The sequence below is a fragment of the Falco naumanni genome, chromosome 2 (assembly GCF_017639655.2).
Source record: "Falco naumanni isolate bFalNau1 chromosome 2, bFalNau1.pat, whole genome shotgun sequence".
NCBI classification, from domain to species: domain Eukaryota; kingdom Metazoa; phylum Chordata; class Aves; order Falconiformes; family Falconidae; genus Falco; species Falco naumanni.
In genome coordinates, this window is record NC_054055.1 from 110102531 (window position 1) to 110129432 (window position 26902).

Consider the following 26902-nt stretch of genomic DNA (forward strand, 5'->3'; position numbering starts at 1 on the left):
GAGACTCAGGTTTCTCAGCTCCTTTTTCTTTCTCTTTCTATCCCTTGATTCCCCTTCTCCAGTGTGCCTTCCTGCTTTATGGCTTTCATAGAAACTGGGTTCCAGTTTCTCCAGTTCCTTTTTCTCTTTCTGAACAGGATGGAAGTTTTTCCTATCCTCAATATGGAAGTAAAATGTAAAGGGATCCTCATTTCCATCGTGTCATCTCAAATCTTTGCCTGTTTCTGTGATACACAATTCAGTGGCTTGAGAGAAAGAAAGGAATCATTTAAGAAATACCATTCCCAATCTTCAAATGTTTCACTGCCATAGACAGCAGCACATCAGTGCACTGGCTTTTGTGAAGACCTATTTATAGGCAACAGAAAAGTCATATACAATGAAAAAAAAGTAAAGAAAATCAGACCTGGGTAAACAGTTCACATTGAGATCCACGGTTCTTGTCAATTTTAAAGATTCATCTTGTGATTTAAATTCTGAAATTTTCAGGCAGTTCAACACAAAATGAAGATGTTCAAGGGCATCTCCAGTGAGGATGAAGACCATGGCAACACTGTGAGTTACTCATGCATGGGTGAACTTCAAACATCTATAAACATTTTCATCTTTCAACTGAGTGTTTGGAACAGACTCTCAGTTGCCAACCTTAATCTCAGCAAATACAGAAGTGTATACACATGAAAAGCTGCATTTGCAGATACCAGTATCTTCCTGCGTACACACTAAACATATTATAATGCTTGTCTTACACATAAGCAGTAGGACTTTCATTTGCAAAGAACTTTCATCGTAACATAAGCAAGAATAATGTATAAAAACATTTCCTCCACTTGTTAAGTAGATCCTTCAATTAATGTGAACGCTTCACTTAAGGGGTATATTGTTCTTAAAATTTAGTAGATGGTTCTGTTGTTGACAGCAAAAAAATGTTTTAGGAGCTGTGAATACAGAGGTTGGAGGTTAGCTTTTGAAAAAGCATACTGCAGAATATATGTTATGTTAGGCAGATCCTACATTTTTGCAGTAGAAGTTCTTTATTCCTTAAGCTTATTCAAAGAAGATAATGATTATGGAAAACTAAAGCAGAAAATGTTAAAAGCCACACATTGTATAAAATTCACATGCTCACTAAAGCAATAAAATAACTAGATTGTTTTTTTAAAGAATAGCTGCTTCTGGAAGGAAGGTTCAGGGAGCAAGGTGGCAGACAGTTCAAATATATTTCCAGGAGTTGAAGCAAATTATATACATGATCACTTACAGCTAACCCACTCCTATACAATTTTTGCAAATACATTTCTAGGGCATATTTGCATTACACTAAAATAAAACCACTTTGTCATTTATGCATTTATGTTTCAAAATAAGTAGTCATTTGAAAATATAATTATATATAATTCTAAAACATTTGCACGGCATTTTCTAAAATTTTACAATTCTGCTTTTTTAGACATCTTTCATAGTATCCTAACAAATATTTTAATTAAGTGAGGACAAATTTAAAAGCAACTCATATGGGAGTTCACAGAACACACTACATAAAAGAAATCAAACTTCTACATCCATTATATTAATTCAGCACACAAATGCTACAGATGTTCTAGTACAATATTTGTTCAGGTATAGAGCACAACCAAAGCCTCTGAACACTACTTTCTTCTGCTGTGTTGGCATTCCAGTCACTGAGTAAGTCTTTAGGTAAAGTAGCAATGCGTAAATGACCTAGTTTTACTGTACCTGAATGCCTAAGACCAAGCCAAGTGTCTACCAATACTGATTAACAGGATTTGTAATTTTAAGATCAAACTGTTGTATATTTTATCTTCATTATGGCGTTTTTGTTAAGACCACAAGGCACTGAGGACCCAGCGTGGGTGCAAGAACTCTGTGACAACTCTGCCGCTGAAGATACTGCTAATCACAAGTGAAGGCAATCGCAAAACAATCCAAGTAACTTCCTAGGGGACACCATCAACCATCAACCAAATTTGTAGTAACTCTTTATAAAAGAACTCACTGGGCAACATTTTCCACTTACCGTTGTTTGAGGTCAGAACTTCAGCTGGAGTCTGACTTCCAGCAAAGCTACACAGGTGGACGTAGGCACCAGCTGGGGATCCGAAGCGCAGTTTCCAGTACGTGACCATGGCAGTAAAGATCAAGGTGAGTACCTGCTATTTCAGGCCTGCAGCACCAGCCTTTCTGGACAGATACACCTTGGAGAGGTCTACACAGTCGAGCTGCAAGTAGACCCCACTTTTGTGATTCACCACTACACCTTTGCCAGCAGTTTCAGCTTTTGTGACACGCTCGTGGACCCTTCCTCTAGCCCCACTTGTTCCCCAGACCCTGCTATAGCAACGGTTTGATCCCAAACCACGAGGCCATTCCTGGTGCCAGGAAAGACAGAAGCAGCTGCTGAAGCAGTCTGTGCCCATCAAACCAACCTCTCCAGCCTGCGCCAAGGGAAAGGGGCAGGCAGATGGGTATCTCCTACGGCACAGCACGGTCTGGTCTGTGGGCTCTTGTCTGGGTTATACTGGCAGATCTAACACCGGGTGGGCTGAACTCAGGCAGGAGGACCAAAGACATGGAAAAAAAACCCTTTAAGCAACACAGAAACATTACACATTTTACTCGCTCTGCTTAATACCTGCATCAAAGCTACAACTACGAAAAAAAAAATTATACTTGAAGGCTTACACCCGATATAAGTTGTCTTGTCAAGCTCTAGCAATCTTCTATGGTAAGACAGTGCAGTACACTGCAGAACCTTAGGATCTAGCTCTGGACCGCTTCCAGCTCTTGGGAAAGGGAAGTATGGTCGTCAAAAAGACAAGAACCAAAGCATTTGTTGAAAAAAAGATGTACTGATTTTTTCCTATGCAGTGTGCTGGCTATCTTTTTTCTCTCTTTTTTTTTTCTTTCTTTTCTTTTAACTGGCATGACAGGTGCAGGGTAAGGAAGGGCATGAACAGGGTGATGAGTAGGAGTACAAAAAAGCGAAAGTGGGAAAGGGACCATCACCTACTTGCTGGTGATCCACAGCAGGACTCTGCTGACCACAGAATGGCTACAGCTCAGGAGGACGACAGGCAGCTAAGAAAAATTGCCTTTGTGCAGGTCCCAACAAACATATGAGTCGTAATATTCATTCCCTTCACTTACTTGGATCTCGCTTCCTCAATTCCACAAATGTGTCTCACCCCTGAGGTGAATACTTTCGTTGGTACAGATTTCCTTCATCATCTCTCGTTGGAAACTGGCAGGCTAAGAGATGTTTTCGTTATCACAGTTCATGAAGCGCCCAGAAATCAGATCTTTAAGGCAATCAGTTGTGACTATGTAAAACCTTTAGACTGCATCCAGCTCTCCCACTTTGCTCACGCTACTGAAACGGCAGATTGCAGCGGAACAGATTTTGACTCCTACCAACAGAAGTAAGATCAGGTTGGCCCTAAAAATACATTGCAGGCAACACAAGAAACTACGCAGGAAAGATAATGTATTTGAGAACATTTTTAATAAATAATGTGACAAAAATTACTTTTCTGATTATTGGATCCTCAGTATGCAAAATTATGGCTAAAATATGAGGTTTCTTACATGAACATAATGAAAACATTAATCACATGGATTGTTCCTTTAGTACTGCACACCCTTTCTATGGAACCTTTCTTCAAAAATTAGCTAAATGAAAAATTTCAGTCCTCGGTAAACACCAAAACACTTTTTTTTTTTCTTCTTTTTTTTTTTTTTTTCATTGGGGCTAGACCTGATAGCTGTCAATAAACAAACACACATTTTTCCATTAGCACCAATGACAAAGAAATTTTATAATTACAAAAAGGATCATAAATTCTACAGACAGAGGACATCATTTGGCAAATTCAATGCAACTAATGCCTCTATTTCAGCTTTAATGATAATCCAATGTTCAGAGAGGCCACAGCAAAATTGGTAATTTTCTGTAAGTCCAGGAAAAGTGAGAAGTGTTTTGATTATGGCCCACATTTACGTTTGTTACTTTACCATCTGTCATCATTCAAATATTCCAAATACAAACATAGAGCATTAACAAAAAGATGAAAAATATCCCAAACAAATGCTTAACATTTTCAATAAGACAAAAAAAAAAGGTTAATAGTTACAATGGTTTACAAACAAAGTTTAGTGATTGTGCTTTTAAAACCAAAAAAAAAAAAAAAAAAGATAAGCAGTGCATTACAAAAAAAATTAACCGCCAAGATCAAACAAAATTTCTTTAAGTGGCACTTCTTTAAAGTTAATTGACACAAGTAGAGGTCTGAGATTTGGGCCAGTAACAGTTAATGATATTACCCAATCATTATTAAAAATGTCCATTGATTTTTTTGCTTATTTTCATCAGCACTGTTGAAGCTGAAAATCAGAAAAAGTTTCAGATAAACTTGCTCATGCCATGATTAGGCAAACAGCAATCACATTGGCTTACCTCCTGCCTATCCCAAAGGGCATTTTTAATAAGAATGTACTTAATGATGAAAATGGAAAGACAAATCAAAGTACCACAGGGGATTTAAAATGAGTACATATTTACAATAAGAGCCACCTCATCCCAAATTAATTTTACTTGCATTTGTAAAACTGTATCATCTGCAAAAGGTTAGCAAAAGACTGGCAGAAAACAAGACACACAGTCTGTATAGAAACTGCAAGACAGCATTTGCAATAACTGCAGGCTATAGTGAAACCCTGGAATAAAACGTTCTGCACGATGCTCACTTTGGGCGTCTTTTTAATCAATGCTGTATTACTTGTATTACTTGCAACGTTCTCGATTGGGCTCACTGGTGTACCAGCAGTGTTCTAAGCACTGCCTTGCTGGGAAGAAACCTCGGGATCCCAGACTCTGGAATTCCCTTCTGTGCTAATCCTGAAGCAGCAGCTGACCCAAGTACCACGAAGAGCAGCTTACCTGCCTTCTCGGGCAGCGAAGGTGATGCCCTTAGCGTTACGGAATAGGCAAGGGCTGTTCCTAATAAGGAGGGTTTACAAAGAAAGAGTAAAATAAAAACTAGCATTCTGATGGCATGGAGAAAAATGAAAAATTGTACACTCTGATTGCACTGAACATTATTTCTGGCGTCAAACATCATCAGACTTGAGGCATCTTAAGTGATTTTTTTTTTCAGATTAGATTTTAAAAGCCTGTTACAGTACATGTCGTTGTCTTCAGCTTTCTGTTTCCTGTATTAAAAAAAATTTAAAAATTACATGTTAGATTTTATCATTTAAAATTTGTTTCACATATTTCTTAGAGAATTATTACCTTTTAAAAATAATTACTACTTTTAATTATGTGCAGCAACGTGACTGCATTTAGATACTCTTTCTACAATAAGGACTTAAACTGAATTAATATCATTAGGCAAAAAAAAAAAAAGAAAAAGGTTCATGCCTTGAATCTAGAATGATAAACGTTCAAAAAATGTGAAAGGCAACGTCAAGGTGTTCTAAAATGCTCCAGTTTTTTATTTTCACTTTTGAATGAAACTGTAAATATAAATTGCACATTTAAATACCATATTTCTACAAGTTCTGTTCCACAGGCTTTAATGCGGTGACAGTTATAGTATGCTACATATTACTTGAATTTTATGTTTTTGACACGTTCTTAAAGTTTCTTTTCCTGGATTGGGCATAATGTTAATAGACAGTGAAATGTACTGGTTTTCTTCTGAAGAGAAATATTCCTGATTCAAAAATGCTTTTTCTTGGCATCTGCCTAAGCACAGGAAATAATCTTAGTCTAGTCCTCTGCAGTAGTACAACCGCAGTTACCTCCATTTCTTCTTCTTCCTCTTCTCCTTGTTCATAAGCTCCCAGTACTTGCATTTCTGCAACATTCCTTCGGGCTATATTTGCTTGATCTGCTCTCTGTCTGCCTCCTGATCCTCTTGACGACATCGAGCTGGAGGAGCTGGGATCTCTAGGATTATTTGATGTTGGAAACGTTGGTCTAGAATATGGCAGGATGTCCTCTGTATAATTAAATATATACATTGTTATGTTTACAAGCCCAGAGATACTGAGATCCTAACATTTCTGCATGCAGGTGATTTATTTCACTTTTTATGATCCTCAGTAGGTTTCAAGTGATGCCTGACAGGAATATGAAATATACTGTTGCCATAATAGCATTATAGAAGCTTTCTCGATGAAATTTATAGTATTCACATGGTGACATTCACTACAGAAAAAACTAATTCACGATTACTGTCCACTTCATTTCAATTTATGATCCCTGCTCTATGTTCTACAGAAAAATTAAGTAAAAAACAACCCCTGGTAGTATATTTTCGGTATGACTGAGTAGGAGGAAATGACAATATATGCACGATACTCACAAGGAGCTCATTCCACCTAAATATGAGACCCTGCATTTCTCAGACTGAGTTTGAAACAAAATTAGTAGGTGTGTTTTAAAATGTCAGCACCATCCTCTAAGGTAACCGTCTAATACTTTTTCTCTCTAGCAATCCAACATAAGCACCTCTTACTAATGTGCCCATTTAATGAACTTACTACCCAGTCACCCCTGATATTGACCCTGGACACCTGTGGGAAGAAAGGACCAGGCGTTTGTATAATCTGTGTTCAAAGTCTTAGTGAACACTTGGCAAATTCCATTAATCATGTTCCATTAATTACGAATCTTACCAGCTTCCAAACACAAGAGATTACATTGGTCAGGTCTGATTCATACAATGCCATGTCAGTTGGCATTTATAACTACTGTTTTACTGCTGCGTCTTTCTGATTCTTTCAACAGGACCAGATATTATTCTGGCCTTTTTCTCTTTTACAAATGGGTAAAAATGGGCAAAGCACCAATTCTTTGGTAGAAAAGTTAAATCTCTGACTTACAGATCTACTATCTGACTTCACTCAGTTCCCGTATAAATTAGATTCTAATTAGATAGATTAAATATAACTACATTATAAACGTATGGTAGGGGCAAGGACACTCATCCTTACAACTCTGAAAGAATATTTCTGTTTGGGCTTCCTCAGCATTAGCTTTAATACGTGATGGGTATACAGAAGGCAAGACAGAAAATCTATGCTTTTCTTTCCGTTTTACCCTAATGAGAACCTGCAAGGTGCCCTATATTAGCACTGTATACAATAAATGGTGACAAGTCAGGAGATCTAGTTTCACTCACACCGGCAGTGTGAGAGCCCTGAAAAGTGCTGCCCTGTTCCCTGTGGTCAACGCCCAACACTCCAGTGACCCAGAGCATGCAAAATAACCTTGAAGAAGATGAGTTTTTGCTGGCGTGCCTTCTCGTTTTGGTGCTTTATTCCCTCGCAGTTTCCCATCGTTTTGCTGATCCTGTGATTCTCTCCGCTCTCCTGAATTTGTTCGCACGTCTGAATGCTGTCTCCCATCCACCCCGTCCCTCCCCTTGTAGCTCGCTCCTTTCCTTTCCGCAGATCTGTCTGTCCTCGCTTCTATAGAAGCAAGTTTTGGCAACATGACCGGCCGCACCTCCAGCTGGGATTTGGACTGGGCAGTTGGTGATTTTATAGCTGGAGGTGGCACAGGAGGGGGTGGCAAGTCTAGAAAGTTGAAAAAGAATGAGAATTATGATGACATCACATGCTAGTGAAATTAAGCAATAATATTTAACTTCAACTGAAGAAACAGATGCCCTGTTTACTTCTGGCGCTCACTCTGCCCTTCCCTCTCCATCCCCAAAACTATTATGTTACTGTTACAACTGCTGATGGGTATTTTTACCAAAGCTTGAGCTTTAAAAATGTAAAGTAATGACCTCTTTCTGACTTTTCAAATCACAGTATTTTCTTAACAATCATTACAAAAGCTGTAATAAACTTTAGACACTTGAGTATTAACACATCGGTAATAGTTATCGACACAGAGTTAAATATATTAACGTATCTTTCCTGATATTTATCCGTTTTGCTAAGTCCATTCAACAACACAGCAGCTTGTGCTATTGCATGTATTATTATTATAATATATTATTATAATATTTATTTATAATTACTGCATTCCTCTTTCAACATAATAGGTTGATCTAACATAGATATCCCGATGTCCAGAGGTATGTCATGAGATACAAAAAAAAATTCCACACATCGATGAAGTAGCAAGCTCTCAGGAAGAACAAAGAAAAAAAAGACACAAGATTTTAGAATTTGTCTCCTCAAAGTAGCACAGCTTAAGGAGTTCTAAAATTGTTTTTAAATAGTAATTATAAGGCACACATGTTTTAATTAGTTATTTTTTTTTCTATTCCTGCATTAAGAATTAAAACCAGAATGTGTAAACTGTTCATCAGGATACAATAATGCTCTGTGGAATACAAAATGTGAAGGAAAAGAAGGGTAAAATCAAACAAGGAAGAGACAATACAAAAGCAGTTCACAACAAAGCTGTAGGAACAAATCATGCATATATGAGAACAACAGGTTAAAAAAAGAGATGTGAAAGATGTTTCTGAAGTTAATATTCTCAAGTGAGATTGCAAAAAAAAAAAAAGATAGCGGCCCTATTAAAAAAATGTAACTTCAGCATTTTATAATAGTGTGCATTCATTCTTTCTACTTCCACAAAAATCTTGGAGCAGCTGTGTTTTTCTAACACCATCCCTATATATACAGCTAATTCACAGTCTATTCAAGGGAATGTTCCATCTGAAAATTAACTAAATTGGGCCACGAATAAAGGTAGTACTCCTGAATAAGAAAAAAGCAGACATCTAACATATATGTATAATTTCAGATACAGCAGATGCCAGACGTTTTTGAGAGGTTTCCCAGTGACACAAAGCACAAGTGACTGGGTACAGCTCTGCGGAAAGGTGTAGCACTGCAGAATTCAGCGCTCTACACAAGCTTAATGGGCACCACCCTCCTTGTTCGACTAGTGACCTAACTTGGATTTGCCCTTGACCTCTTTTAAATAAGACTGGAAATTTTATTGCTTGTCTGGACTGGGATGATGAGGAAGAAAGATGTCATAAAGGACATTTCCTAAGGCTGGACATAGTTCAGGTAAATGAGATCTGTAACATCATCCTTGCTGTGTTAATTCCACTGTCTTGGTATAAAGCACAAAAAGAGAGAGCAAAAAAGAAAAGAACACCCACAAAAAAACTAACAAAGCAACCAAGAAAACTTCTCCTTGTTCAAATATATGGCTTGAATAAGGGGCTAAATCTATTTCACAAAAAAATGCAGAAACTTCTTCATTTCTGTTCCTCTTAGCTAAGAACAGGTTGGACAACTGGCCTTATACTCCTTGCAATTTGTGTAGCGTAGTTTGTCTTTCAAAACTGAGCTGTTTGGGCAGCATCAGTTTTAGGGAGCAGCTAAAGGTAAACAACTGAATACTGAGACATCATTCTAAGTATCTACTTAACACTCACCATTCACCATTAAAAGATAAAGGTATATTTTAAAGAAAAGCACTGTCATTTCCAAAACTTGAGAAGGCACAATGTAAATTAGCTACAGGCTTGGATATACTAAGTGGCTGAATCAAAATAATTTTATTTATAAAGTGGGAAATATTAGACTATAAAGTAAGAACAAAGGCAGATCTGTGGGCAATGGACCAGATTTTTTTTATCTGAGGAAACTAAACTGGTAAAACTGAGAGACAACTTCTGATTCACTAAGATGGGAAACACAACAGATTTGGTAAGAAAGCACAGAAGATTGTGCTCCTTTGTTACCCATAACTGTTTAAATGTGGTTTGCAGAGGTAACCTCTGTCCAGTCCATGACCTTAGCAATGAAACTGTAATTCCAGACATCAGAGGATCATTCAGACCACCTCCTCTAAAAATGCTCCGGGAGCTGCAGCCACCAAAGAGCGAACCAAGCCCCTTGCATGGTGCTGCCCAGCCCTGTAGATGCTTAAACCAAGCACCTGTGAGTTTGGATACTTGATCACATCCATAGCTGTGCGATCTTAAGTTTCAATACTTGCTCCAAAAAATGTCAGTCTGAAGAAGTACATAACCTCTTAGAATGCAAGAACTAAGTGAAAAATTGTGTGAAGTCTGCCCAAGACCTTGGAGTTGCATGTGACATGCTCCTTGAAAGCCCAACGCTTCAGACCATGTCAGATCCAGACCAAAGTTTATCAAGCACAAGAACTGTTCTGCAGAAGCAAGGCTGAAGATGGTGATGGTTCCCACCTTTTGCAGAATACTTTTACTGATTATAAAACCTGGTCAAGATTTAGAAAATAAAACTTTGCATTAGCCTGCGGAGATTCAAACAGTATTTTACTTTCTGGGGAAAGCATCCTTCTCACAACATGTCTTCTCTCGGAAAAGGACATGCTGAATCAGAAGTGGATGAAGATACTCAAACTCAGAAGCATAGGGTACTGGAACCACAGCTGTTCACGCAGTATCTTGTGTCTCACATTCCCCACTCACTGTCTCCATTAAGCTGCTGGAGGCCTGAATAAGCCCTTGTGATGAGGCTGGAGAGGAAAAGGGAGCGTAGGTACCTAACGTCAGCTTTCCCGTCACCCTTGGAGCCAGGCTCCAACAGCTGCGGCACGGCAATGCGCTGGCTGCATACCAAAGGGAAGGAACAGCATCCTTCCTGTCGCCTATAAAATACAACTTGGAACAACCCACTTTATTCAAGAATTCTACCCAGCTACAGAGGACAACGAACAAAGTGGTGTTAAAGCTTGACTATGGAAAGGAAAGATGCATTGATATAAAAAAAGTTTCATAAAATGGCAGCAGCTCTATCATACAGTAATAACTAAAGAAAAGTGATATTCTTTTCCAGGCACATTTTTGCAACCTGCAGGGAAACTATAAAAATCTTCATTATAACACAGTGCTTCTCGCTGAAAAGAATCCTTTACAGAGGGAAAAAAAAAAAAACCAACCCAAAAAACTTTTCAGAGGTCAACACTATTACACCCCTGTGGTATTTATTTTAACAGCTCAGACCACAGAGAAAATCCAGATTCAATCTGCCTCCAGTACGAACTGGCACACTTCTTATTAAAAGCCAAATGGAAGCTTCTGTTGTAAAGAATAAAAAATAAATCACAAAGCAACATGAAACCAATATAAAGAACTCAGAAGTATTTGTTAAAGTCAGCTGTGTTCACATTTCATTCATATCTACATATTACTGTCGTACCGCTTCCCACGTAACACAAACAATTAACGGACGCCATTTCATAGCACAGTCTATAGGGGAAACCTTCCATATGTCTTTTGAAAGGAGCGATGATAATTTTCGAAGTGAGAACATATACAGGAATGACGGGATAGGCAAAACACCACTGGGGAGTGGGGAAAAAGAATCTGCTTAGTTAATTTGGCACTGAGGTGGAGAAAGCACAAACAAGCACAAAAAGATGAATTGTAAGTAGTGAGTAATGAGTGAAGTGGGCCTTAGTAGGCAACTCGCTCTTTTAAGCTCTTATTGGGCTGTAGATTTCCATGGTCGTATCCTGAAGCAAACAGCAGTTACAGACCTGATGCGATACTGGAGGAAGATACCAAGTGAATTGTCTTCTACTGCAAATTTATGCAGGCACGCAAAACTCACGATTCCTCCCGACTTAGTAAAGTTCTAGGATCATTTAAGATTCTTAGTTACATAATAACCTCAGCCACAATTATTTATGTTTTGATAGTATTTTCATGTTTTATCTTTCAAGAAACATGCTCAATCTGTACTATAATGAGATTAATAGATAGATACAGCAAAACCCAGGATGATATATAAAAAACAGTGGGTTGTAGGTATTTTTTGCCTTTCTGTACATATACATAATGCTTTTATCAAACCAATTTTCACTCCACAAAACCTCCCTCAGTATCAAAATCAACATTTACAAAATATCTCACAATAGAATCAGAAGTAAGGACTGCAAAGCGGACAGGTATCTGAACATTATTATCATTCAGCAACAAGCTGGTTTTTAGCAGAGGTAAGAAATGCATTACTACTTACATTTTACCTTGTTGAAATTTGTGCAGAGTAGGTTTTTTGTACTGCTCAGGCAGAGGGAGACAAAAGTACAAATGATGCTGGCATGCATAATGGTTTAACATTTCAAAGTGAAAATCCATGGAAATATTTGGCAGATATTCAATTGCCTTTTGTGAGAAATTCAGCTGCCCTTATGTCACGTAATTGATAACACAGCTAAAAAACTCAGTCTCCACCGGTTGTGACAATGTTAGTGTTTCTTCCTTTGTCACTCACGAGATTTAAAAAGAATCAGGATTTAAAATCTCATGTGAACAGTCAATGGCATGATTCCTACTGAAAGACCTATTGAACTAAAGCAATGTCAAAGTACAAATGTCAGCGTTTTTTATCAAAATACTTATAATTCTGAGGGCTTGTAACTAATAATTCAAGGCAGTTCAGAAGATACTTTCACATTAATATTAGAAAAGACAAAAGTATTTTGTTAAAATTTGGTTTCTTAAATTAAATATTTAAGTAGGTCAGGCAAGGCTGAGAAGGAGGATGCATCTGTTAGTTGGTTCTTGTAATGCACTCTTAGTAGTTAACTCTAAAAGGCTAGATGAAGAGCAATTAAAAATTCATACATTTCAATCCTTACCACCTACTGAGCAAAGATTTTTAGCAACAAATATGGAGAACATTTCACTGCTTGGATGACTTTCAAGGAACAATACAACTGAGCTGAAATCCTGTTTTACATAAAGTAGAAACTGATTTGAACTAATGCTAGCAGAAAAGACAATATTGTTACTACTTGTACAATGCAGAGTAGATCAGAGAGCACTCTCCTTTATTTAAGAAAGGCTAGTAGTAGACTTTTTACTGTTACATTACTAACAAACACACTTTCAGAAACAGCAATCTCTTTCATAAATCTTGTGGTATAAAGAAAAAAAATATCCAGAATTTAAGACTTAGAGATATTGCTGCTGATAATCCTTTTGGCATTTTCAACCACTGATGCAAAGAATTTGTTTATATATCCTTTCTGTCAACTAATCATGCAAATTCTTCATGACACTGGGATGTCATGAAACTGCTAGCAAATAGTAAAGCAGGTAATTTGGGAACAGTAGAAAATTCTTTATATGTGAAAGTGAATTACATTTTAATGGCTGAGAAATAATGTATTTTTCTCTTATTAGTATTTTTCAATGCTTTTAGCCACCAATAACTGCTTAAATTCAGAATATCTGCTTTTCTGTACTACAAACACACATATGTTCACTCACTATGAGGAAAAAAATAATCTTTGTATCGGGCACTCCTTTACAAAAAAAGATAAGTAACAGTATGACATCAAGCCAACAGAAAAAAAACCCTGTATATCTGGGAAAGGTCAATTGTGCTTAAATGTTTATCACTTTTCTCCACTTAGGGAAAGCAATTATAGATGTTATTTTATAGCTAATTCTAAAGGGACAATATACTAGATGTGGCTATTAAGATGAATGCTTATAATATTCAACAAGGTTCCAAATATGCTTATGTAAATGCATCAGGGAAGAAAAACAGAAACATCAAAACCAAACAAGATCTTCAACCTTTGAACTGTGTTTTATTAGATCTGCAGAAATTAAAGCCGTAATTTGCTGTTCCCTGAATGACCACACTGTATTGCACACTGAACAGGTTAGTGGAAATTCTTACCTAACTAGGAAATATGCTGAAGTAAGCAGGTGCTATGTAACACAAAACAAATATTGATCATGATTGTCCAATCTATTGCCGTATCTAACCACAACGCTCTGTGATTTGATTGTGTATAACTGCTTTCACAAAACCCTGTCATCAAATACAGGCCCATCTCTTATTTATTCCTGTTAGAAGAAAACGGCCACATAAAACTCCTGTCCAGATCTTATTTCTGATGTCCCGGTTCTATCAAGGTTTGCCGCTCAGCCAATTATTCAGTTAAAAGCATTCTCTTCAAGAGAATAAAAGCTGATAAAATGTCCATAAAATCTTGCAATACACCATTACGAGGGTCTCATAAATGTAACATTCCTGGTACAGTTTTGGGATTTACACCTTGAGTTGTCCTTTCACAGAAGCAAACATGCACAAAACCACTGTAATAACCTCTTGAAATCAGATAATATTCCAACAGCTCAGTTTCACTGACAGAAGGGGCCTGGGCATAAGCCAAGAGGCCCAGGTGCACTGTGTCATGCCAGTATTTAATGCAGCCTAATATCAGATAGATGCTAGTGAGAGAAAATACTCAGAATAAAGTACAGATAATAGCACGGACAACCACTCATTGCTAAATTACTTCTGCTCATCGTGCTGTGAGCTTTGTATTAAATTTTTTTGTCAAGTGGCAGGAATCATGGGGAGAAGTGGCTCAAAACTCCCTTCTTGTAACCCTGGATAAGGATCTATAATATTAGGCTTTCATATGATAATGGCAAATGATGCCCCTCTTTGAAAAATTTCAGACTGGTAATGAAAGTCCTTATCAGATTGTTGTTGCAGAGAACCAGGAGGTGGGGAAAGATGCCTTTCTTTCCGCTCCCCCCCCCCCCCACCTTTAGCAAATTCAGCAAACTTGACAAGATGGGTTAAGTCTTGGAGAATTTATCTTACATGATTTTCCAACAAAGCCCGTGGGTTGTTTTATAAAACTGGAAGGTAGTGCTTTAATAAAAGCTGCACCACCTGAGGCATTTTCATTAAAGGCTCTCTCTAGACAACATCACAATGTTTGCATTATCCTCCTACACTCCCAAGAGAACACAAGCACTACCTTTTCAGCAGGAGTTGATATTGTGTGTGAAGGCACGAAAGAAGATGATTAGATTTTGCTTTTACTCACAAAGTAACCGCTTGCAACAATGCCATGGTCGGGATTAAAATTCATTGATTTGTGTTGTCCACCATTTGAATGGTAAAAGGTTTTTTTTCAGGAACAGATACATTCTGAAGGTTTTAGTAGTCAGTCATGTGAATGAAGATTTTAATCCTAACCACACATTATTCTCATTGACTGTACTATTTATGCTATCTGGGCTCTTAAATAATGACAGTAATTAGCAGATTAGGACACTATAGAAAACAGGTGCAAAGCTCTGGAGTGGAAGCATCAATGTACAGTATTAAGGAACTCTGGCATTTAGAATGATTAATCTCTGCAGTGTGTTTAGCAACAGGAAACACAAATCACGGAATTCTGAAACATAATGTTATCTCTGTGGAAAAATTTCACACACACGCGCACATTGAATGCTATTTAGAAAGGTTCACTGACGTTTTCACCCATTTCAGTGGACTCACCATCTGTGTAGACTTCTCTGCGCAGATGTCCTGGCTGGTGTTTTTGCTTTTTGGCAGGTCGGACCTTCTGTATTACAACAGCACTCATGTTGCTGTCAGTCGATACGGGGCTGGTGGGTCTAGGACAGTGTGATGCATGAAAATGTCTACGGCCTGGAAGTTGTTACAGAACAATAGCTATTATTTTTCTCACCCAAAATAAAGACACCTCATGCTTTCTTTTCAGAATGACCTAGCTATATGAAACCTGAAAATACAGTTGGAACAAAAATAAAGCTCTCACCCTTCCTGTAATCAGTTTTAGAGTGAGCTGTAACTAAATCGACACATTTGCTACCCCATCAGTAGGCAGGCTGGCTTAGCCACACAGAAATTATCCAACTGCTCAGAGGCTGGTAGCTCCTGTCCAAGGAATGTGAACTCCATCAGTAGGCAAGCACAAGCAGGTTTCCTGCCCAGCAACTTTCCAGAAACAACAAAACTTTTGACTTTCAAGACGGGTTTCACCTCCCCTAGCTCGGGTAGCGCGAGGACACCCGTGCCATATGCACGGCGAGTCGCCAGCAGGTCCCAGCTACAGATGCCGCCTCTGCTGCTTTGACTGAGTTACCAGAAATGCATCAGGGATGCTCAACTGGCATTTTATCACAGCTTATTTGCAGGTAGGAAGTGTCACATTTTTAGGATGTGTAGTCAGGTATAGGTAACATCAATACATAAAAAACCTGCGTGACATGAACTTGACTGTTGTAAAACTCTTTACCTGTAATAGTAATGGGATGTAAAAAGACCTTTTCTAAATATATGAATTTACACACACATAGACACAACTGTATATGAACTTATATGTATACAACAGATAAAATACTGGCCCCGTGGGTATGAATGGGAGTTTTGCCACCTACTTCAATCGGCCAGGATTTCATCCAGAATTACTAAATTACCTCCCCTCTCACTCTTCATGATGAACAGCTGTGTTGAAATGAAACAAAGGACTATTAAGTGGGAGAGGATATCAGAAACGGGAGGATGGCTGCAAATCTGTGAAGTCAGGGTGGACACTGTTGTGCCAGAGTAGCTCTTCCCCAGATCTGGAAGTTTAATAAGAATGACTGGCAAAATGTTCATGGATCTGCTTGAAAACTGCATTCCACGCTGTGGTATTCTTATTTCTTAGCTGAACTGTAACAATATCCATTTGGCATGGTCAGGTTACTGATTACCTGTATACACCCAGCATTACTAATATCCCGTATGTTGTAAAACATGAAAAATTTAAAATACCGTATTTCACACGTCCAGCGGTGAGCAGAAAAAAAAAAAAGAAGGAACACATGCACAAGGCCTTGCTGCATATGCATAATCTGTAATTTAAACTGCAGCTAATAAGAGCTGTCAAATTATGAAACCTGGACAAACTCAGTTCATCTCAATAACACAGCAGTAAGAGCTTAAACAGCAGTCTCCAAAAGATAACTACAAAGTATAAAATGGAAAACTACTATTATTACATTATTTTCAAATATAGGGGAAATATGACTCTAAAGGTTTGCTATTTATGTGGACATGTCAACACAGAGGGATTAAATCTCTCATGAAGAGTGACTGAAAACACTGGGAGCTTTATAATAGGAAAAGGATAGAATTCTGTAATTATTTTTTTTTTCTCATTCAGTTGGGCGCAAATCCACCAGCAGGGTTGAGGTTTGGCAGTAATCAATGAGACTAAAAAATTAGGAACTACTTATGAAAAACAACGTAGAGCAGCAATTTATTGGAACTGTTTCACCAAAACTCCCTTTCTGCACTTCCACTAGTGCAAACTGACTGCCCCTCTCCTGAATGTCTGAATGTTGTAAGAACAACAGGAACCTAGGAAGCAGCTGTGGATAAATACATTTCAAAATAGCCATTGTTTTTTCTTCTCCCATCAAACAGAGGACAAACTCACCTCCTGCTGCATCCTGCATTTGACGTCTGGCAACCTTCAGGCCAGCGTATTCCGCAGCTGCCGCAACAGCCTGTGCAAAATCTGCATCGGTAAAAAATGATCCATCGGAAGAGCTAACGCTAGACCGTCCGCTTGAGATGTTATCTTCTTCGGAGGCTGAACCCCAGCCATTGATCATGGACCCTGTTACAGAGCTCTCCAAATCCCCAACGCTGGAGGCAGGTGTCTGCTCAAGGCCACGCAAAAGGAGCCTTCTGTTCTGCATCTTGGCAACCTCTATGTCTGCCTCATCCTCCTCCTCTTCTGGTGCATCAGTATCCATATCAGAGACCAAGGGCCCTGAGATATATCCATAGGTATGTGGCGGGGAGATAGGCCTTGGAGGGGGTGGAGGACTCACAGGTTGACGTCTGCATGAAAATACAAGGGTAAGAAGAATTGAAGTCACATAACAGAGTCAGAGGAATAGTAGATTGATGAAAATATTTATTTCCCAACAAGCCTGACCTGCCGTTTTGAATCAACAGAATTGGTATGTGAAAGGTTCAGGGTTGGTTGTTATTTCTACGTCTTATTTTTGCTGTAAATCAGAACCGACAGCTACGTAGTTTGAAATCTACCACAAAGAAATCTGATTTTTTAACATGGTTCCTTTATCATGTATTTTAATGAAAATTGCTTTATTTTGCACAATGCTACAAATAGTACATATGCAGCTAGGTGAAGAGGTAGGCAGAGTTCATGTGATATTAAAAAAAAATAATTATTTCTGCACCCTTGAGAATATGAGCAAAAGAAGTGTCTGTATATTGCTCTAGAAGCTTGAAACTATCAATGTCAACAGATGCCTCTATCCAAAGAGATTGCTTCATAAACATTATCTTCCCTCCACCTACCTCATGATTCAGAAAGATACGAAAAGAGATATTGTTATTTCATTATGTTTTTAATTGCTCTAGGTGATAATTTAAAGAAAGAATTCTCTACCGTAATGTTAGTTCTAGATATTAAGGATACCAAAACGCATATAGATGCATAGGTTAATTTATTTTGAGCTTAAATCATCAGTAGCGGTGTCTCAAGCTTAAAGAGGCCAAGTATTATATATCATTAGATCAACATTCTGTTTAGTTAATATTTCGCTCAGAAGTCCCGCGTAGTAACACTGTCAGCAGTTTTTCTTCACAGGGCCAGGGACACGCTCCTTAATGGCCATTTGTCTGACAGGCAAAAATACTCTCCGCAGCAAAGGCTGTACCGTTGGCGTTGCTTACCAGAAACTTCTGCTGCACTCTGCTTGGCAACAATTTCCAAAGTAATTTTCCTTTGTCAGTTTTCCCCTCTTATTATCTCATTGACAAATGGTGGCTCTCATAAATTATATCTTTTCTTTTGAAGGGGGCAGGGAGGGGCACAGGCATTTTTTTTATTTTATTATTTTAGTAAATGGGAATACTTACTAATTTTGGAAGGAAAAATTAGCAAGGAAAAACCTAATACTCTGTGGCAAGAACAAGCTGGAACCTCCCTGGACTACAACACCTAGCCACTGTTTTCCACTTGCTGTATTAAATACGGAATGGAATGAAGAAAAGGTCAGCCTGGGATATATATCCAATAATCATTTAATAACCTGCCCATCCCCCCACATCGCAGAAGCCATTGCTGCACGGGAATCTCCACCTGCCTTTGACTAGAGACCTTGCCTAATAAAGTTTTACTGCCTTCATTTAAAGCTCTTGTGACAACTGTCCTTGCAATATGTTTGCCAGTCTTCCTGTTCTCTAGGCTTTGGTGTTCGAAGACAGGCAAGTGGTTACAAAATATGTTAGGGTTCTCGAAAACACAGCTTGCCTGCCAGCCTTTAAGGATGGGCTAATTGAGAGCAGCTGGTTCATGGGCACACAGAATTAACAATACTTTGTTCATTTTATCTGATGCACTGCTTCTCCTTTCAACAGTGACATCGTCCCCTGTATCAGCTCCTGTTTTAACATTGACATCATCTGCTATCTCACTAAATCTTTGTATTTTTCTCTGCTTATCCACTGTTCCAGAGCACAGATTTCTATTTCAGTTTGCTATACTTCTAGCAAGCTGACCGGACAGAGAAATATTACAGTACACCACCCACCACCAGCATCGCAATCTAGATGCCTGGTTCTGATTAGAAACTGACATAACATTCAGCAGAACTGCAAGTAAAGCTTATAAAAAGTATGACAAACAGTATTTTAGACATTATTTTCCCTAAAGAAATCAACATTTGGACACCCACCCCACCCACCCCCAAAACCAACCCAGCCACGCACCACTCAGAATGTATTCTTAATTGGAAAGTATTCGTCACCCCATATTCAAACCAGACCCCCCTTCCCGAATGGGCTGCAGCTGCTGAGCACAGTATATCCAGCTCCTAAACAGCAATGCCACGGGTCATATCAATGCCGTTAGATGGAAAAGGCAGTCAGCCAAGCCTTACAAATCGAGTAAACAGAATTAAGTGAATCTTTCTTAACTGATGAGATGGATGTAGCAAAAAGAAAAGAAACAATGCTTGAAAAAGTAAGATGAAAAAGACAAATTTAGTCACTAACAACTCTCAGGCTTTCAGCAAAACTAGACTTAACCATTGCAGGAAGAACAAAATAAATATACATTTTATTTTTTCACTCAATGACTAAGCTGTATGCCCTAGAAGCTTAAATTGGAACATCCTTCCAGATACTTCTGCCACGACTTTTGATGACATTCATGGTGACTAGTCATAAGTCTTTGTGTTGAGCAAACATTCTACTTTCCAGGCAGTTACTGGCTGGTTATACATGTTTGCATACGTCTGCTCCAACACTTACTCCATTCTCTATGTCAGTGTGCATCTCCCACACTCCAGAACATGGTAGCTGAGGTTGTGGAAAGTCACTCACAACACATCGCTCACTTAGCATTTCCCTTTTCCATTAGTGTCCGGCTAGTTTAACCTCTAAATAACCCAGACAACTTAAGTGATTAAAACGAACACTTCTATGCCTCGACATACCAGGGCCAATGGAAATTACAAGAAAATATTATTAGCCACCACTAATAAAGAGAGTGATTTCAAAGACTCAGGAAGTCAGAGGAAGAGAAAAAGATAAACAGTACAAGAAGTGTTACAGTGTTATCATACAGAATAAAGAAAATAACACAAGGCAGACCACGTAGAAGTGGGGAGCAAAACTAAAAACAGATACAGGCCCTTTGAAAAAAAGATTAATAACTACTGTTCACTTAAAAAAGGGAAAAATAAAAATGAACTAAATTTTCGAACTACATTCTGGAAAATACATGCATAAAAGTCCAGCAAGCTGTATTAAATAAAATCAAAGTTCTACAGTCTACTTGGTGAGACCAAATTCATTTCATCATCATAGGCCTGCATGTCACTAAAAATAGAAAGTGTGACTAGAATATTGCAGGTAGTTCTTATATTTGTGGTAAGAAACAATATGTGCAAACCACCTGAGGAAAAAAATAAAATATAATTTGGGATGGAAAAGCTGTGCCTTCGTAAAAAAAAAGCAAGACAAGTAAGCATCATACATAAAAAGCCTCATTCAGATTTCATTGTTTTATGGAAGAGAAGCTGAGACTGTATATGCAAAAGAGTATGTACTAAAAGAAACTCAGAGAAGAAACAAAATTTCCCTCTAACAAATATCTATCTTTATTAATGTTGGTTATTCCTTTAAATAAGGGTAGGTGGAAATGTTAAAGAAAATTTTGCAAGCAATATCTTCCTGTATTAGGATTTATGAATGCAGGAAAATCTATATGTTATATAAATTATATATTTATATATATTCATACATATTGGTGACAAGTTAATTGCACAGTTACTGTGAAATAATGCATGCTATTTTATGGTAATAATGCAGTAAATCTGTTGGAAACAATGGAACTGTAATTATATGGTAAGCTGTGTTAACGATACCACTTTAATATCCTGATGACTGTGAATTTAACTTATGTCAGCATCGTATGTACCGTAAAGTGATATACTGCATTTCTTTCCATGGTATAAAAATAAAACAACTTAATTACACATTTCTTAGGTTACAAATAGTACTAGTGTCCTGGATTAGAAGTTAAATTTTAACAGAATAAATATCACGGGGGAAATCTTGGCCTCACTGAATTCAACAGGAATTTTCAGTGGGGCTAGGATGACTTTTGTCACATCTCTCTCGCTACGTTTGCATTGACACACCTCCGGTCAGGTTGGTGTTGTATGTGTCCCAGATCCTCCTGACAGTCCTGTAACATGGGCTGGAGTTCTTCCTGGGGAGAGGGGGTGAGAGTGGCAGTTGACTGATGGCTATAGGAGACAGCGGCTGGAGAGGAAGCTGCTCCTCGGACAGGTGGAGTAGGACCTCGCTCATCTTCTTCCTCTTCCTCTAGCTCATCCTGCTGCAGATACATCCTTGCAGGTGGGACAGGACAAGGAATTTCTTGGTCATAGCTAAAATTAATTTTTTAAGAAAATAAGGACTTAAATTTGTACTGTGCAATTAGCAGATCTGATACATGTATAAATAGCCCAGAAAAAAAAAATAAAAAAATCATTGTTATATGTGCTCTTGAAAACAGCTTAGTAAAGATGCACTGACTGGATGTGTACCACTGTCAGTAAGTGACTTCTACACAGCCACACCACAGCTAGATGAGGAGCACCAGAATGGTACTGAAGGAAGGTCTCGCTGCCAGCTTGTAGGTCAAATTACTGTTCAATCAACTAGTGATTTAAGTGGGAAATGGCTGATGGATTCGTTTTTCTTACCTTTCATCCACTGAAAGACTGTAATCTTCACTATTGCTATGGGGAGGTGGATGTGCGGGAGGGGGTGGGAGAAGATCTGCCCAGTTCATGCCACCTTGCTTGGGAGCCTTTGGGGTCCGAGCACCCTTCTTGTGCCCTTGACTCCCTGTGAATAAAAAGCAGAACATGTTTGTAATGCTTTTAAGTACCTCCTCATCACTCATTAGCTCTGAAAACCAAAATAGCCATAGTCCTCCTCCCCAGATCCTCTTGAATTCTCTGGGAATTCACTGTGATGCCGAGTTGGAATAAACTGGCATTCCTCCTTTTTACACCGATCTGTAATTGTAGCTTCTTCGCAGAATTACTCTGCATTTTAAGCAGTTGAATTTAACCAGAAACTTTACATAGCATGGAAAAAAGCACATGGGATACAAAACTTGAATTGTTCATAAATAGTCAAAATGTGATAAAACCATAAATTAATTTTACAAGCAATGTCATTAAAAGTGAGCTTCCTACTTCTATTAATTACATTATAGATTAACATCTAAAACAAATGAGCTGTAGACATATTTTCTAAAGTGCCTTTATACTATTTAATTGCTGGAACCTAAAATACAATATGATACAGATATGATCTATTAAAGTTCCACTGTTGCATTAAGTCACTGAATATATGTAATTTGTACTTGTCCACTGAAACATTTTAAGCACAATGAAATTACTAGTTTTAGTTTAAATGGCAGGTGCAGTTGAAAATAATTGCTGGACAAACTACAATAACAGAAAAGAGAAGAAAGAAGATCGATGAAGTATAGCACAAATGTTTTCAACTACTATTACCAGGAAATTATAGCTCATAATAGAACAACGCAGCCTTAACAGTTCCAATAACTTTGAATAAGACCAATTATTCAGGTGATCTTCCATTTTAACTCTGGACGTGGCTATGATGAGAACCGCCCTACCACTGTTCCTCAGTATACGTTATTATCCTTTGGTATTGTTACTTCTTTAATTGCAGATGAACTCACCGTATTTTTTAGTATGTTTTAGAATCTTTAATATTTCTCTCTTCAGCTGGGGCATGGTTTTATAGTACCACAGTTAAGTATTATACGCAATTAAATATGTTGCAGCAAGATTTAGCAAACTTGTTTTTCTCACTTCTGCCGTCTCAGATTTTTCCATTCTTACGGACAGTAGTTCTGCTTATTATTGTCCCACATTAGCTGCCAGATACAAATACGTTTTAGCTATCTGCAATTATTTTTCTGCTATTTCAGTACGTCATGCAAGATCCTAACTATCCCAAGGCGACCATCGTCTGCATTCTCTACCCTAAGCAACATGATATATACTAGGTTCAGCACAATTAATTTATTACTCTGGTCACCTTGCTTCATTCCTGCTGGAATCCTTGTAGGACTATAAATTGTTAGTCTTATGAATAACCGTAATAGGTGTCAGCATGGAGAATACCACCTTCTCATTTTTAATTTGCAGGGGTTCATACCCCTGAGATGTTTCATGCCGAACTTCAGGTCCCAACGCCACTGTGCACAGGCTCAGCACCACATCCTGATTTTGCAGACGTGGGCATGGGCAAAAGGCTGGCTCCCAGAAGAACACCCCTGAGCAGCTGGGAGAATCGGGAGCCATGCTCATCTCACCCCAGCCACTGAGAATTCAGGTCACCCAAAGGCGCTGCAGGCTCACCCACAGGTTTATGCCTCTGCTCTGCCTCAGTCACAACTGGTCAAGATGGAGCCACGTTGGGATTGAGGCAACTGGACTATCAAAGGCAACAGCAGAACAAAAGGGGAAAAGAAAAGTCCTCGTCTTGATTAGCAGATGTAAAGTCGAGGGGGCTTCTGATTGTGACCATGAACTCACCCTATAGCTGGCCTGCTGCAAATAAACATAGACTAAGTATCAGACTTACAGTAAAGCCAGTTCTGAGCATTTCACACACCTCTGCAGACATCAAAGCTGCAAGTGAACAGATTATACGCCAATGAGCAGCAGTCTCTTTTGAATTAAACCATGTTCTGCGGTTCCAAAGCAGAGTGCAATTTCAGTGCCGTAGTCAGCACTCCCCAGCGCAAAGGGCTGTCTTGCCTCAAGATTTTTACGAAGAACTTTTAGATATTTTGCATAGGAAATGCTGATGAGAAAATTTACTTGTCAATTCTCTACATTTGAATGATGTACAAAAATAGTTTTGATGTATAGCCACCGAAATCTATGAAAATTTTATGTATGCATGCATGCTTTTTTACTTAATAAAATGTATGGGTTTACTTTAAAAAATGAAAATTTTCTTAAGGCAGTTCTGTTAGGTATCACTCATATGTTCTGGTATCTTGAGCCTGTTCACGAATAAGGCTGTCTTGGGTAAGTAGACCCAAGAGATGGAAAAGAAGTCAATAACAGTTCCAGGAAGGTAACAGATAAATTAAATCCTCTTTTTTTCTTTTTTGGTGACAGCTGAAAAGGCATTTTTATGGCTTGCCCATCTGTAGACCATAACATTAACCACTAGAGCATTAACATTGGGAGATCCAACTTCTATGTCATTTCATCACTTTCATAATTTTGGCCAATCAATTACTTAATTGATATTGAGATGGCACTGAGCAATCACCAGGATGCAACAGAAACATAGGCACCTATCAGGCCACTTTTTTCTGATGTTTAACATCCCTGTGCTGTATGACTGCCAGGGGGTTCCTGCCCTTCAGCCCTTCTGTAAGTCCAGTAAGTAGCGCTAACCATGGCTAGAGCACTCCACCACCACCAAACCCCAAGGTCTGGAAAACGCCGTAGATACTCACCAGATGTACTACTGCCTCTGTCTGAGCTGTTGTAGGATCCACCCGTATTCTGGTCGTATGACTGGTTGTATGGAATAGTTGGAGCAATGTTGTCATTTACTCGGTAATCTGCAAGTTTAATAGTATAATTAATGCTACCCTTCAGAAAGACATTTAATTTTATATACCTGTGTTATAACACAAAGCAAAATCTCCTGAAAATAGTAAGGAAGAAATACATAATTTTTTTGAAAGGAAAATAATCCTATACTCATGCTTTATTTTTATCTTGTCTCTAATTGCAAGTGCAAGGACAATTGTGGAAACTTAGTAGCTCCACAGCAAAAATGAAGTAAAATGTGCAGGGGTTGTCGCAATGCCTCTGCAACGATTAAGTCTCAATGGATATATATACAACCTGTGTGAGCGTTTTGCATATGAATAGACTGTCATCTTGATTGATTTTCCATGGTCTCTGCTTAATTTACACGTGCAGGGCAGCCAATGGACTGTGGTAGTGACTTTTTGTGTTTCAAAGGCGACAAACCCACACAGGAGTCAGCCTGGTATTACAGGGGCTGAATGATTTGCTGGAGCAACAATGCAGCTCCGCTGAATTTGGTTGACAACAGAACAGGTTTTTGTTTAACGCCTGCGGGCTCCAAGATTTCTATTACATTGGGTCATGCAGGTTCTAGCTACAGCCAGGGCCTTTTTTTTTTTTGCCAATTGCTGTTACCCTAACATCTTTCTTCAGTTCCAAAGTACTCGATAAACGTAGAGTTACTTTTAAATCTAGAATTGGCAACCAGATCTGTAAAACTTTATCAGAGGTAAAATACTCATCTGACAAAACAATACTCTCATGCCAAAAAGGAATTACAATTATATAGAGAAAAGAAAGGAGCTGAGTTACTCTTCATACAGCAAATAAGACTGCATCATAAACAGAACCACCGGACATAAAATCGTGACAATGAAGCACAGCATGTAACTCATCAATCTGGTTATTTCCCATCACAAAAGCTAGAGGTACAGTCATCAGCAAGATGGTTTTGACTTAGGAAATGAGAAAACCAAGATCAGAATATTGACTCATAAAATAGCAAATCAAAACAAAAATAAACAAAACTAAGAATCCAGTCCCCATCTGCTGCAGAAATGTTTGTGATAATGTAAGCATGGGAAAAAGAGCAAAATGATAAATTCCACACCAGAGTGTATTCTGTAATAGTTTCTCAGCCTAGTTGCATTCCAGAGACCACGCTGAAGCTCTACATGCCGCATATGTTTACACAGAGGATAAACACTAAATCAGCACTCTGAAATATGTATATATGACTGTCAGCAGACAATGCTTTAAGGGGGCCTTTCCACACTACAATATGCTAGAGAATATGCAGCTGTAATATACACAGTTTGAAAGATGCAGTATCTTCCAGGGCATAAACCCCAAACATGTTTTAATTCCAAAACAGATATGTAATATACAGTTCATGAAAGAAAACATAATTACAAAAAAATACAACTTTCGTCCTCCAGTAAGGAGCCACAAAAACTGAATTTTCTGTTGACATGTTTATGTCAAGGGAAGGTGTCACATTTTATATTGCCCTTTGAATTCCTCTGTGAGTAGATGGGTCCGGTAGAGAAATCAACATTCCTGTAAGGAAACGTATCTTTTTACTGGATAACTTATCACTATGTTGAGTTACAACAATCCATGCAAAAAAGTTCCAAGTTAGAATGGGTCCAGTTCCTAGGGATACTGTTTTGCAAATCAGGTTATTAAAAGAGGTTGCATGGTAGCCTGGAGGACTAGTAAGAAATCACATACCTATTTCTTCCAACTCCAACACATTATATTAAAGTAACATGCCCTCAAGGCCACAAAAGTACATTCTGATGTTTTCTGTTAACACTGAAATCAATTTATTTTTAGCTTCTGGATCCACAGACTTCAGTCAGGGTAACAAAGGAATTTAGTTTCCAAAACTGCGTGTGGTAGCACTGCCTCTC

At 38.3% G+C, this 26902-nt stretch overlaps 1 protein-coding gene across 7 annotated transcripts in view; it reads right to left on the minus strand.

Annotated features, from left to right (window-relative positions):
- Positions 1–3504: 3504 nt before the first annotated feature.
- ROBO1 (roundabout guidance receptor 1) overlaps positions 3505–26902 on the minus strand; it is a 321795-nt gene continuing 298397 nt past the window's right edge. For 4 of the 7 annotated variants that reach the window (XM_040582909.1, XM_040582915.1, XM_040582908.1 and 1 more), the window contains 8 exons: positions 24905–25012; positions 22086–22230; positions 21516–21767; positions 17267–17676; positions 15316–15468; positions 7297–7605; positions 5824–6023; positions 3505–5229 (listed from right to left, as the gene is read on the minus strand). In XM_040582909.1, coding sequence (XP_040438843.1) covers positions 5215–5229; positions 5824–6023; positions 7297–7605; positions 15316–15468; positions 17267–17676; positions 21516–21767; positions 22086–22230; positions 24905–25012 — 1592 coding nt within the window. In that variant the 3' untranslated portion in view covers positions 3505–5214. The remainder of the gene's footprint in view (positions 5230–5823; positions 6024–7296; positions 7606–15315; positions 15469–17266; positions 17677–21515; positions 21768–22085; positions 22231–24904; positions 25013–26902) is intronic. The other 3 variants (XM_040582912.1, XM_040582910.1, XM_040582914.1) reach the window with 3 other exon arrangements.